The 13,370-nt window shown below is 46.5% G+C and overlaps 1 protein-coding gene across 7 annotated transcripts in view; it reads right to left on the minus strand.

Annotated features, from left to right (window-relative positions):
• The window catches only part of Hipk2 (homeodomain interacting protein kinase 2), a 188,820-nt gene that overhangs the window by 13,812 nt on the left and 161,638 nt on the right, over positions 1-13,370 (minus strand). For all 7 annotated transcript variants that reach the window (XR_001785097.2, XM_006505602.4, XM_006505603.3 and 4 more), the window contains exon 13: positions 2,116-2,363. Coding sequence is in view for 6 of the 7 variants with exons in the window: in XM_006505602.4 (XP_006505665.1) it covers positions 2,116-2,363 (248 nt within the window). In the remaining variant the exon portion in view is untranslated. The remainder of the gene's footprint in view (positions 1-2,115; positions 2,364-13,370) is intronic.

The raw sequence follows: 13,370 nt of genomic DNA on the forward strand, positions 1-13,370 counted from the left end.
CCCACCTCTTAAGAAACTCTCAACCCCAAGTCTAGGAAGATTGATTGCTGGGAGGGGGGAGATGGTGGGTCCCTGAATCTAAATGTGCACTGGCACCCAAGGCCTCTTCCACTACCCCCTGCACTGAATTCTCTCAGGAGGTGCCTGGGAATTGGTGTATTGAACTTCCCAGGAGTCCAGAGGCATCCTGGTGCCAGTGAAGCAGACTATGTTTAGGACTCAGTGCCCAGACTAAGCCAGTTAGATTCTCAGAGCTCAGCCAAACCCTGGACCTTTGAGGACGAGCTATGAGGTCAAACAGAAAGCTGCACGTCTAGGCTGTCAGCAGAGCTTCCCTGTCTCTCTAGGCACCAGGAGCTTGTGTGCTGGGGTTGAGCTCCTCCCTGCTTGGTGACAGACCATCAACAGATCTCTGCTTTAGTCCAGCATCCTAGAAACTTTGTAGGGATGATGTTAGAAGAACAATCAGTTCAAGGGATTACAGCTTGTGCCTGCCAAATGGCAATGTTAGAAAGAGCCCAGTGTCCTACCTATGGCATTATTGTGGTGACAAGATAAGCTGATCAAACTGTCAGAGTGGAAGAGCCTGGATGTAGGAAGGGCCTGAAGGGGTCAAGAGATCCAGGTAGTGATTTCTCTTACTGGGGTGAATGAGGTGGCAATGGGCCTGCAATGAGCCTTCACTATCCCAATGCAGCTTCTGTGGGCCTGGGGGACAGATGCGCAGTCATGCACTGTGTGCATGCAAATGTGCTTAGGCACAGGTAATCTGTACAGCACACCCTGAGAGGCCACTGAGAACCTCTGTGCTCTTGCAGTTCTTTTGTTTGGTAAGCACAGTAGCTACGTGTTTCTAGGAACACTACTTATATTAGAGCTATAACCGTGGGGTTCATTCCACATGCACACCGCCTTACTGAGCAGCTCAGCAGCCTCATGTTATTTCTTAGTCAGGGCACTGTGGGCCCACACTCTGCTTCTCACCCCGAGTACTGACTCTGAAAACCAGCATCAACTCCCCGGACTGTGGGCAGCTGGGACATGAAGATGAGCAGCAGTGGGTGCAGGGCAGATGTCTGAAGAGAGTAGCTGGGGTGCCTGAAAGAGGCCTGTGAGCATACCCACCCCACATGGGTCACCCCCAGTCAGACAATAAGGGAGAAAGGAGTCTAAGCCCCTTTCCATTTCCTCTCTGGCAGAGTTGCCTGGTGTAAAAAGGGCCCAATCCCAGGCTTGCTGTGAATATTGGGAAAGTATTGCCAGCTGGCCGCAGAAGGGGACCTGGAAAAGTCTCCACAGTTCTCATCTTAATCATATCCAGCTCCTCGAGCAACAGCACCTCAGCAACTTGGTAACCACCAGACAAGAATCCTTATTCTCCAGGGTAACTTCAGGCATCACCTTGGCCATGTCACATGACAAACAGAAGGTCCCTTTCTGACGTCACAAAGATGCTACCTGGCCTGGCTGCGGCTGATGACAGCACGTAGCAGAAGAACAAACTTGCAGATTCTTTGGCATAGCCTCCCAGTTCTTGTATGTGAGCAGGAGTGAAGGAGACCCTGAGGAGCTGCTGTTGAGGAAGAGCACGGAGAGCCGCTGCCTGACTTCAAAGGCTAAGGTCACTGGCTTTCTGCCAGGGCCCCGTTTTCAGGACAAGCCTCATGCAATGTCAGTTAAGTAAGGCAGAGAGAAATGTGCTCAGCTCAGATTTCTGTGCCCAAGGCAAAGTCCTGACCCTCACACGGCAAGGTCAGATCATGTGCTTCCTCTCCAGACACTTGCTCTACCCTAGAAAGATGTCAGGAATGTTCAAACCGGTTGATAAGAAAGTGGGGTGCTTCCATTGTTTATCAACCATGACGGAAGCAGAGCCACCTAGAGGACAGCTGAGCTCTCAGAATTTCAAAAGGAAAATAAATATTCTGTATAGAATATGATGATAATGTATGATATAGCAGAATCCCACTGTGGCTGCTTGAAGAAAAATCAAGTGTACAATGTAGATGACCTGAAATAATTAGGTATGCTCTGTTTCACTAGTACTAACATTTCTAATAGCAGAGAAAGAGAAAAGCAGAGAAATGGCATGGCTGTGCTGTGGTCCCAGGTTACCTGGCCCTAGGCTGTCACATTCTACCAACACTTCACTGGCCTGGGTCTTCAGTGGGGGTACGATGATGGTGCGGGGGTTGCCAGTGCAGTGATTCTCTAGGCCCCCCTTGGTGTCCAAGGTGTTGGTGCCGTTGTGCCCTGTGCGCTGCTGCACCGAGTAGGGGCTGGTGTTGCTGGAGGAGTCAGAGTAGGGAGAGTCGTGGACGGTGACACAGCTGATGACATTTTTTCTTTGCTTGGAGACTGTGCTGCAAAGTTAAAGGAAGAAGTTAGGACTGCAGGCTGGCTGGGAGGTAAGAGAACCTGTTCTGGGAAGAGCCCTTGGCTGGGCCCTGCACCAGAGTACTTGGGAAGACAGGCAGAGCAGGCTGGGCTGGGCTGGGCCTGGGGCACACTGATACTTCTGGAAACTAACATGTGAGACAATCAGCGGTGGGTCTAGGCTGTCCCCATGTGGCAGAGTTAGTGGAGCTGGGTGCCAAGCCCTCCGACCACTAGAACAGGAGTCTGTCTGAGTGAATCAGGTAGATGGAGAGCTGGAATTGGAGGGAATGGCCCTGAGTTTGGGCTCTGAGCCTATGAGAATCAGCAGAGAAAGGAAGAGGTGCCCAGTGATTCGGGACGCTGCTGGAGGGGCAGAGGATGGGCGAGGGGCTGAAGACCTCATCATTCAGAAACGTTGAGAAACAGAAATTGAGTTGGATTTGAGTGATTATGTTCAGACCTCCCAGGACCGACCGCTGGGTATTCATTTTTAGGGATGACCTAGCCTTCCTGCAGAGTTCCCATCCCCTGGGCCAAGGTCAGGAGACAGTACTGTCTTGAGCTCTAACGGCAAGTCTCCTGTGTGCTAATGCCACCAAGGAGTGGCTCCCAAACCCTGGTCTTCATTTCTAACTAGAACTTTACCTAGAAACAGGGAAGAGCCAGCGTGGAGTAGCTCTTGGCTAGCACTTGCTTTTCATAGAGCTTTATGCTCCTGCGGTTACTCTGGGAACCAGTTCTATCTGCCTGTGGCTTGGTGACAGGCTGCTGGGATGGCAGATGTGGAACCTATGGTGTATTATGCAAGGTTTTAAAAATGGATGTTCATCTATTTTTGTACACTGATCATTTATTTTTAAGAAATAACAATTGCCTAGGCAAGGAGGGCCGCTTTCCAGCTAATCCAATATGGGAAAAAGCTAGTATTTATAGAATCTGATGGGGTTTCCAGTGGCCCTCGTACCCCAGGAGTGTTACCTAACACCACAGACCCAGGCCGGGCTCTTTTCAAGGTGAGCTATTTTTATCACTCAGGAGAGAGTGGGGAAGTGGGCACTTCCAAAGGCAGCTTGGCAGGAGGCCAGCAGAAGGTCAGTAGGGCTGTGGACCTCCAGAGGCAGGAAGGTGAAAGCTCTGGGGGACCTGGCCCTGCTCCTGACAGCCAGCACTAGTGACACCAGGGCTGGACCATTCCTGAGGTGGCCAGGCTCCCTGTTCTTGCTGATTTAGGGCAGAAGACTCTAGCTGGGTCTGTGGGTTAGAACCCGGGATGATAGGGCCTTGGGAATTGGTTGTCTACACAATGATGATACAGGTAATGGCAGAACCAGTATCATACTGTACAGCACATGTGAAGCAGAGCACCAGATAAAGTATCACTAGTGTTATAGAGGAGGAGCGTCTCTAACCCCAAACCCCAAAGGCCCCCAACTCTAAAACTTTTTGAGTTGTGACATGGTAGTGTTAGTAGGAAGACCTGTGTCTGACCTGATATGGTAGTCAATAAGAAGGCCTACTAAAATTAACTGTAAAATTTCCTTCAGGAGATAAGTACATGGAAAAATTTGAAATTCAAAACATTTTTGGTTCGAAGCCTTTAAAAATAATTTAAATTTTTATTGAGAATATATATATATATATATTTGTTGTTTTTTTTTTTTTTTTTTTTTTTTTTTCGAGACAGAGTTTCTCTGTGTAGCCCTGGCTGCTCTGGAACTCACTCTGTAGACCAGGCTGGCCTCGAACTCAGAAATTCTGCCTGCCTCAGCCTCCCAAGTGCTGGGATTAAAGGCATGTGTCTAGATTTTTTTCAAATAATGTGTTCTGGTCATGGTTCCTTCTCCCTCAACTTCTTCCAGATCCTCTCTACCTCAATCCACACCTTTTCTCTCTCTCTCATTACCCATGCTCTCTCTCTCTCTCTCTCTCTCTCACACACACACACACACACACACACAGACACACACACACATGCACCACCAAAACCCCACAAAAATATACAAACAAATCAGCATAGGACAAAACAAGGAAGCAGAAAGGAGTGAGGAAATGTAGAAGCAGACACTCCCTCATCCACACAGAGAAGTCCTACAAAAACAGTCAGAAACCACAATATATAAGCAAATGACTTGTAAAGTATATACAAAAAGATGCTCAGAGAAATCACTAGGAAACAAAAGTCCTCCAAAAATGCCACTGAGTTCATTTTGTGTTGGCTGTTTGGTGCTGGGCACGGGCCTGCCCATACGTGTGGTTCGCACACCAGTGAGATTCCTCTGGGGAGCTAATTCTTCCTAAGTGGTTATCACTTGAAAACAGCTTCTGTGTTAGGGACAGGGCCATGTGCTCACTTCCCCTCTCAGGGCTGGGACCCCATCTAGCTCAGACCTGTGCAGGCCCCCATCCAAGCCTTATCAAAGACAGGATTCCACTACGTAGTCTAGACTAGCCTCAAATTTAGAGATCCGCCTGCCTCTGCCTCTTAAGTGCTAGGATTAAAGGCGTGTGCCATCATACCTGGCATCTCAAGTCAACCCTTTTAGATAAAGGCTATTCAACTTGTACTCTTTTATAACACGGGAAAGCAGCTCTGCATGAAACCTTACCAGGACTTACTGAGGAAGCTTCTTGTCTACTCTATGTTAAGCCCGAAGATTGATAGGGAAGAAAAAGACAAGTCATTAGTTTGGGATCTTGGAGATCTACAGTCAGTGCCACAGGGAATAGCTATGCAGAGAAACAGAAGCACGCCTCTGTCCTTGAAGATGAAAAGCTCGGTGGGAGACTGTATTACAACATGACAAGTTAAACGGTAAAAGCTCTAAAGTAACCAGTTAGAATAACGGATGTCACACAGCCTCCCACGATGAACTGTCAAAGGACTCTTCCAGATGACAATTGTTAAGAACCCAAAAGAAGGTGAGGAATGAACTGGTCACATAGATTTACAGCTCTTCATATTTACGTACTTATTAATTGTTGTGTATATGTGTGTGTGAGAGAGTGAGTGTGTGCGCACGTGTGCAAGTGCCTACAGAAGCCAGAGACAACGGGATGCCCTTGACCTGGAGTTACAGGCAGTTATGAGCCTCCTGATATGGGCCTAGGTCTCCTGAAGGGTATTATGTGCTCTGAACTCTCCAGCCATCTCTCCAAACCTTTGAGTGAAGTTCTTATATGAACCCTATGTATCACTTAAAATAAGCCAGACACAAATTCTGCATGAGTCAACACAAGAAACATGTAGAATAGGCAAACTCATTCAAAAGGGAAAAAAGGTTACAGATATCAGAGGTCTGGAGAATAGGGTAGGCAGAGAAAAATATAAAATTATTTAGTGGATACAGAATATTGGGTTTGAATGACAGAAAAGTTTTAGAATAGATAATGGTGACAATCAGTGCCACCGAATGGCTAAAATGTTAAATTTCATGCTTTACCATAATTTAAAAAACTAATGTGCAATCTCCCTAGTGAACTGTACACAGTAAATTGGTGGATTATACAATACATGAATTATTTCTAATTTTAAAAAGCCCATGGGTTTATCCACAATAAAAAGCTCCCCCGATAGATATTGCCTTGGGCGCTGTAGTAGCACTGCCTCAGCAGATCTCAGGGGCTACAGGTAACTGTATCTGTGCCAAGAATTAGAGAGCGAGTCCCCAGGAACAAGTTCATGAACCTGGATAGCAGGAAAAGCAATGGCGATGTGGAGCCAATGTGAAAGCTGGGGAGTGGGGAGGGCCTGCTGCTCTTTGCTGTGTGTCGGGAGTAGTCGCTGGTCCTGAGCAGAACTGTTTGATGTCCTGTGGTTGGCTGTGGAGTATCCCTCCCACCTGCACAGGTACATAGTGCTTCTGGGACCAGGGATGGAGCTGGGAATTCATTCCGGGAAAGTTCCCAAGGGGGATGCAGAAGGCGTGCTACTCTGTTCTTCACTCAAGACTTCTGTCACTGTCACTTGTACTTGATTAAATGACCCAAACACAGTGGCTCCTTTTACAGTCTCCTGAAATGGGAATATGTTCTGCTGCAGGGCCATGATCTGTAAGTCAAGGACCCATGTGAAGATAGAGGTTGGCTCCCAATGTGTCCCTGCAAATGGTGTTCTAGTTTTGGCTCTGCTGTCCCTTGCCAGGTGGGACCCTGGGCAACCACAGCCCTGTACCATCCACCTAGCCCTGACCCACTCTGAAATTACTAGGGAAAGTGGGAGAGAGTATTTGCAGTATGAAAGGGCCCATTTTGAATATCCCACAGAGATTTATTATGAAAGACATTCAAGATAAAATCCAGTCTACTGTTCATGTCAAGAGAAAACAAATCTCTTCAGCGAGAGGGACTTACACATGCACGGGGTCCTGGCCATTTCCTGCTGAGCCTCCCTTCCCTCATCATATCCATTATTTAGAAAGCGAGCAAGCAAAGCAACAACATACAATACTAATTTTGACCAAACTGTAATCTGACCTCAGACACAATTTAAATTGTGCCCATTTGGAATTTGTAACCCTGATTTGCTAATTATGGAGAGGCTGTAGTTGGTCCCCCCCCCAGATTTTATATATGTATGTATTTATTTATTTAGTCTATATGGGTAGCTGTACTGATGGTTGTGAGCTATCATGTGGTTGCTGGGAACGAAGGTTGCTCACTCCAGCCAGCCCCGCTCGCTCTGGCTGGCCTAAAGATTTATTTATTATTATATGTAAGTACACTGAAGCTGAAGGCACACCAGAAGAGGGCGTCATCCATCATTACAGATGGTTGTGAATTCTCATGTGGTTGCTGGGATTTGAACTCAGGACCTTTGGAAGAGCAGTCAGTGCTCTTAACCACTGAGCCATCTCTCCAGCCCGAAGAAGCTCCCGTTTAATGCAGATAAAACTTCCTAACTGCGGGAACTTTCTGAAGGCACACTACACTACCTCATGAACTAGCACACTGCCAATGAAGGAAGGCTTTCTGCAGAGTCCCGTGGGAGCGGGAAGCGTGGCTGTAACTGGGTGCTACCTGTCGCTGTCTTGTTATCTGGAATGAGGTGGGGGCAGAGAAGCTCCCCAAACTCCTCCTGAGGTTCATACTTTTCTCTGTGGCTGGGAAGTCCCGTGACTAACAAGCAAAATCACACGGCAGCTTAACATTGTATCTTTTTATACAGTTTTGTATCTGATAGGTTTGGGAAAGGTGAATTAGTGTGATAGCTCTGTTTCTATTCTTGTCTATTGCTAGAAATATCTGCGTACTAGGTAAACATACTACCCAGATTAGAGAACAGTGGGGAGCTGCTAAACAGCTCCCTTTAAAAACCAACCACACCTCTGAGATTGGCACTGCTGGTTCTTCAGGCTCCTACATGTCAGTACCACGGGGACTCGTTCCACCATTGTCTGTGATTATTATTGACAGTTTATCAATCCCATTCTGAGCTGGTTAATGGAAGAGAGAGAGAGAGAGGGGGGGGGGAGGGAGGGAGGAGGGGAACGAGACATATTTGCTCAAATGGCCTTGACAGACACCACTTCTGAATAAGAAGCAAAGCTGCAAGAGCTCGAGACTCCATTGTGTTGTCATGGCAATAGATGATTTTCATCATTTTAAAATGATGAAGGGAAATAAGGAGCTAAGAAGTATAGAAATGAACCGCAGAGGAGGAAAGACAGGCACAGGAGCAGGTGCAAGCCTCTGACCCCTCCATCCCTGTAGGGTCCCTTCTGGAATGTAGTTCTGATTTCTATTTGCTAATCTCAGTCAATTTCATCCTTCAAGACCAAGGTCAAAACTCATCTCCTCCAATAAACTTTCCGTGACTCCTCTATCTCCACTGACTTCAGAGAAAATACCATATGTGAAAACAAACCCCAACCTCCTGCTCTTCCATTCCAACACCGATGGCATACACGGGACACACATCAAATACATACCATTCAAAGTGCTGCGTTTGTGTTATTTCCTTCAGTCCTTAGAACAGGACTACACGGTAAAGACAGTGATTACTTTCCTCTTGTAGAGGATGACTGCAGATAAGGAGGGTTTCGGTCCTTCGCTTGTCCTAGATCAAGCCATCTGCAGTCTTAATCACTACGCGACATGGCCCTCTGCCTCCCCAGTGACAGTCCTAGCAAATGCTGCAACAGTAAAATGAGGCAAACGCTCCTTTCTGGTGTCTCCAGGGCCCATTTGTTAAGAGTGGCTTTCTGGGGCATGGGGTGATTTCCATGGAGAGTTTCCCAGCTGAAGGAAATAAGACATGAGGGTTCAGCCAGCCTTACTGCTTTGATCCCCATGAGCAGAAATACCAGTGGATTACTTTTAACCTGCTCCTACTGAGGAGGATAAGCAGCAGAGCCTGCAGACTAAAGTCCTCCTTTTGATGTTCTATAGCTTTTAATTTAGCTATCAGGTTGAGAAACGGTACCTTAAATGTGTTTGTTTACTGTTCACGTATGTGTGTTTGTGTGTGTGTGCTGAGGCATGAGGAGCACAGTGTCCTCAGGAGATGTCCATCTTCTTTCCTGAGACAAGGTTTCCCTCTGGCCTGCAGCTTGCCAAGTAGGCTAAGCTAGGCTAGTCAGCCACTGTGTCTCAGGGAATCTGCCTGTCTTTGTAACCCCAGGGCTGGATTTACAAGCATGCACTACCATGCTCAAGTTTTTCATGTGGGTTCTGGGGTTCATGTTCAGCTCCTTATGCGTGCATGGCAAGCACTTTGCCAACTAAGCTATCTTCCATTCACCACAACTTTAGTATGGTCCATATATTTTATTCAAATGGTATTCTCTGTTATCTATATCTGTATGTATTCACTTGCACATCTGTCTACATTAAGGTCAGCCTTCACATGACCACTCTGTAGGACATCAGAAAGGGGCCTGGAAGGAGGTGCTGGTTTTCCTTCCCCTTTCTTCAGTAGTTAGTTCAGCTCTCTCTTCCTCAACCAGTCTGACTCAGCTGGCTTGGGCTGCGGTACATTAAGCCCATGTGTTGAGCACGTGCCAGAGCAGATCCAATTCCTCTCTGGTGCCCATAGCCCCAGCTATGGAAGGTGAGGAGTAAAGAGGAGGCTGCCACACATCAGTGTGGCAGTGGTATACTAGAGCATGAGGATACGATGCTGGGGACAGACAGGTTGCAGTGCTGCCTTTTCAGGATGCAGCCCTTCAGCCTTGAATGGAAGCCTGTGATGAAGATGCACTGAGGATGGCTGAGTGTACGGCTCCCATTGCTGGGGCTGAGTCACAGGACAAACAGGTTCCAACTTAGGCATGTGTTAGAGCACAAACGTCCCTTACATGGCGCTGTGAGTCTGGCTTCTGGGTTCCCTCCCTCTAGTTGGCAGTCACTGGCCAGGAGCACATTCTGATGCTGGTTGTGCGGGGCTTCTTAACCAGGATAGGAGGGCAGTGAGGTTCCACTGTTGTAGGTGTCAGTGCAAAGAGATTCCAATTCAGGCTGACCTCTTTGCTCAGGTAATAATAAATGTCGTTTTTCTTTCTCTGGTTGTCCATTTTTCAGGCAGAAGTCATTTGAACAATAGTTTCAGACTGTGACTTATCTGAAATAATTTTACCACCTTTTAAATTTAGTACAAAGAAGCAAAATATCTTGTGTCAACTCTTTTGGGGGTGGGAACTAAATCCAGAGCCTCATGTATTCTGGATAAGCAACTGAACTACAGGCCTAGCCCTCCATTTATAAATATATATAAATATTTTAAGAGTGACTTAGGACATTGCTTTCTTATCTAAAGCCTCCTGTGATATTTATGATCCCATTTTCTTAGAGGTGACACTACTGGCAACATTAGCTGAACAGCCCTCACGAATCTGCTTGTGTGTTATGAAGTGTGGAATGTAGAAGTACCCTGTGACCCACCTTTTCTACTAGAGAGGGACACCCAGTGAGTCAGTGATAGGCATGGGAATAACGGACCCTGGAGAAAAAGTCTTATGCTAATCAGCTCAATGAATCACTTTGATCAGATACTTAAAAGTTTTCCTTATGACAGGCGTTTGCACGTCATGGCTTCTCTAAGACTGCGTCTGCATAGGTGAGTTAGGTATGAGGATCTTGATAAACAGATACATCTTTGTAAACACTGATCAACAAGATTCCATGTTAAAGGAGACAGAGATGATGAAATGCTTCCCTCATCAAAAACACTTAAAATAGGCAGGTTCTACTTAATTCTGGGAAATATAGGAAACAGAATGCTTATTGTTTAGTGTTTCTGTTTTTATGTCTACTCTCTAGCCATGATTAGAAAAGTCCCCTAGTCTACTAGTGAACCACTGAAATAGAGAAAACACATTTATTAAAATGTTACGCAACACTGGCAAATTTTAAACTTCTGCCCATCTCCTGAGACTGCCACAGCACTCTAGAGTACCTGGTACCTATGCCTTCAGCTCCTCATGGCCCTGTCACAGCTCCCTGCATATATTGGATGCTATCAGGGGACTGGTTACAGAAGGTGAAGGAGAGACTTAATAACTGTAAAGTTAATGACTAAAGAGAAATAATTATTAAAAAAATTTCATCAATGGTGTAATACTTCCGGAATGAATCCAAATTCCCTTTCTTGAGCCTTTATTAATCTGACCTCATCACTTGGCTTTCTTGGGCCGTAGTTTCCTCATTTATTGAGTGGAAATAGAAGTGACAAGCAAACTGCAGTAAACTGTGTGCGGTCTGCTACGGTTCCCTTCAGTTCATCCTGCCCCATGTCTCTACATGCTGTGGATTCTCCTGCCCGGCCATTTGCTTCGGCAACTAACAGTGCCCATATTTGTGGTCAAGATCTTCCCTTGATATTCTTTTAACAATTCTAGGCAATGCCATCTAGTTTTGGAGATTGAGTGACATTGTCAGTGAGGCCTAAATATGTGGCTTATCATTTATCTTATGTTGATGCTAAAAGTCACTCTGTGGTCACCCTGTGAGTGTTCGTGACCCTTGATGCTTTAGCTGTTGTGCAGAGACTGAGCCACACTGGGAAACAAGCAGCATTTGAGGACCACACTGGACTGAGCCACACTGGGAAACAAGCAGCATTTGAGGACCACACTGGGCGCCTCAAATGCTAGATCTGGGGTAAGCAGCAAGGAGGGGTTCAGACAGAACAATCAAGATGCTCACCTCCCAGGAGAAATGTGGTTTGCTGGCAAGGATGACCAGAGTTAGAGACTGGTGCTTTGAATAAGATGTCCCCAGTAAGTCTTGGGCATATGAATACTTGATCCCCAGTTGTCTGTTTTGGAGAATAAGGAGGCGAAACCTTGATGGAGGAAGTGTGTTGCTGAAGGAAGGCTCTGAGGTTTCAGAGGATTTATGGTTTTGAATTAGTGCTCTTTGTCTCCCCTGTGGTTTGAGATGTAGACTCTCAGCTCTTCCTGTTGCTGACGGATTTAGCTCTGCCATCTGGATTCTAACCCTCTAGAACCATAGCCCCAAATCAACTCATCTGTGAGTTGCCTTGGCCATGGTATTTTACCATAGTAGAAAAGTAACTGGTCAGAGTGTCTCCAAAGCTTGAACAGAAAGCGGGAGGATAGGGGATGCTGTTCAGCTTTGGAGCCCATGGCCAAGTGCTTTTTTGTTTAGGTGCAAACAGTATAGTCTTGGTTTTCTAGGCCTGATGCTTTTCCTTGAACTTCTTCGAGCCTTCTGACAAATCCCTCATTTCCATCTAAGGGGAAATGCCTCAAAAACCATTCCCATGCCCACCCCATTTCCTCCAACATTCTTCCTTCTCTTGGATAAGGCTTGCTTCTGGGACACTCTGTTTGCTCCCCTTTGGCACTCTGCCACATCAGTCACCTCACTTAAGTCTGCAACTCTCTCCTAAACTCTCCTGAGACTTCGCTAGCTTCTCTGGAGGAGATGTTCTACTTCCTGTCAGAGTGATTTGTACGTGTCTTGTCACGCTTATTATCTGCAAGCCTCAAGAAGAGAGAGTCTGTCCCCTTATTTGTATACTACTTGAAGTTCCAGCCATACTGTCTTACAATGGTGGGGCGGTAAATAGTCACTGTGTTAAATTTCATGGTAATTACAATTTCCAGAACACATAATCGTAAGTTCCTTTACTTTCTAGTTGTTAAATACAGTCATGGTTACGTGATACAATTACACAGTGGTTTTTCTATTAAGAGCTATTGGCTTCAACTAGACTTTTCTATCTTTTTGGGTCCTGAACTATTTTCTAAGGCAACAATCATATCTCTGCAGTAAGTATCACTACTGCATCTTCCTCTGCAAGCTCCCTGTCACCAGGGTGGGTGGTTGAGGCCCTTTACCATCGCTTTGTGGTTTAGTCTGCAGTGCAGTCCCCTGTATTTCCTATGTATCATGCCCCTGTGTTCAGGGTGTGGTTCCTCACATGTCACCTACCCCTGGTTGCTGTCCACCTTTACTCTGGGCCTCGGAGTCATTTTTATCACAGTTCTCACAAGCTGCCACGCATTTCATTAGGTTTCCTCCAAGGGACACAGTTCCACATTGCACTTCCTTCCGCTTTCAGTCCTCCTGGCTCTCTGGCCGCTGCAGAGATGGCACTCGCTGTCCTGCCCTCCTACTCTCTAGTCAAGCCTCTCCTGAGCCACTCGTGTTCAGAACTGCTGTCAATTCACATCTCAGACTTCAAAAGCGACATTGCAATCTAGTTGACAGCCAGGTCTTTAAATTGCTTTTGCGTTTCTCCAGCTGTGCTCAGGACTGCTCAGCTTTTCTTAAACAGCGCTACAAATATATGCACAGGCTTCCCCAAGCCAGGGGCCAGTCTGGGGCAAGAAGAGTCTTCCTCTCTGGAAGGAGACCAAGCCCTTAACATTCTCAGGTTTGGACGGATGGAACACGGACTCAATTTGGGGGCTATAGTCACAAAACAAAGTGAGGCCAGTTCTGGAACAGGCGGAAGAATGTAAAGTAATATTACGGTGCAAAACCATGTGCCTGGCCTCACCAACCCTCTGTCCCTCAGACAGATA

Source organism: Mus musculus, chromosome 6 (assembly GCF_000001635.26).
Source record: "Mus musculus strain C57BL/6J chromosome 6, GRCm38.p6 C57BL/6J".
NCBI classification, from domain to species: domain Eukaryota; kingdom Metazoa; phylum Chordata; class Mammalia; order Rodentia; family Muridae; genus Mus; species Mus musculus.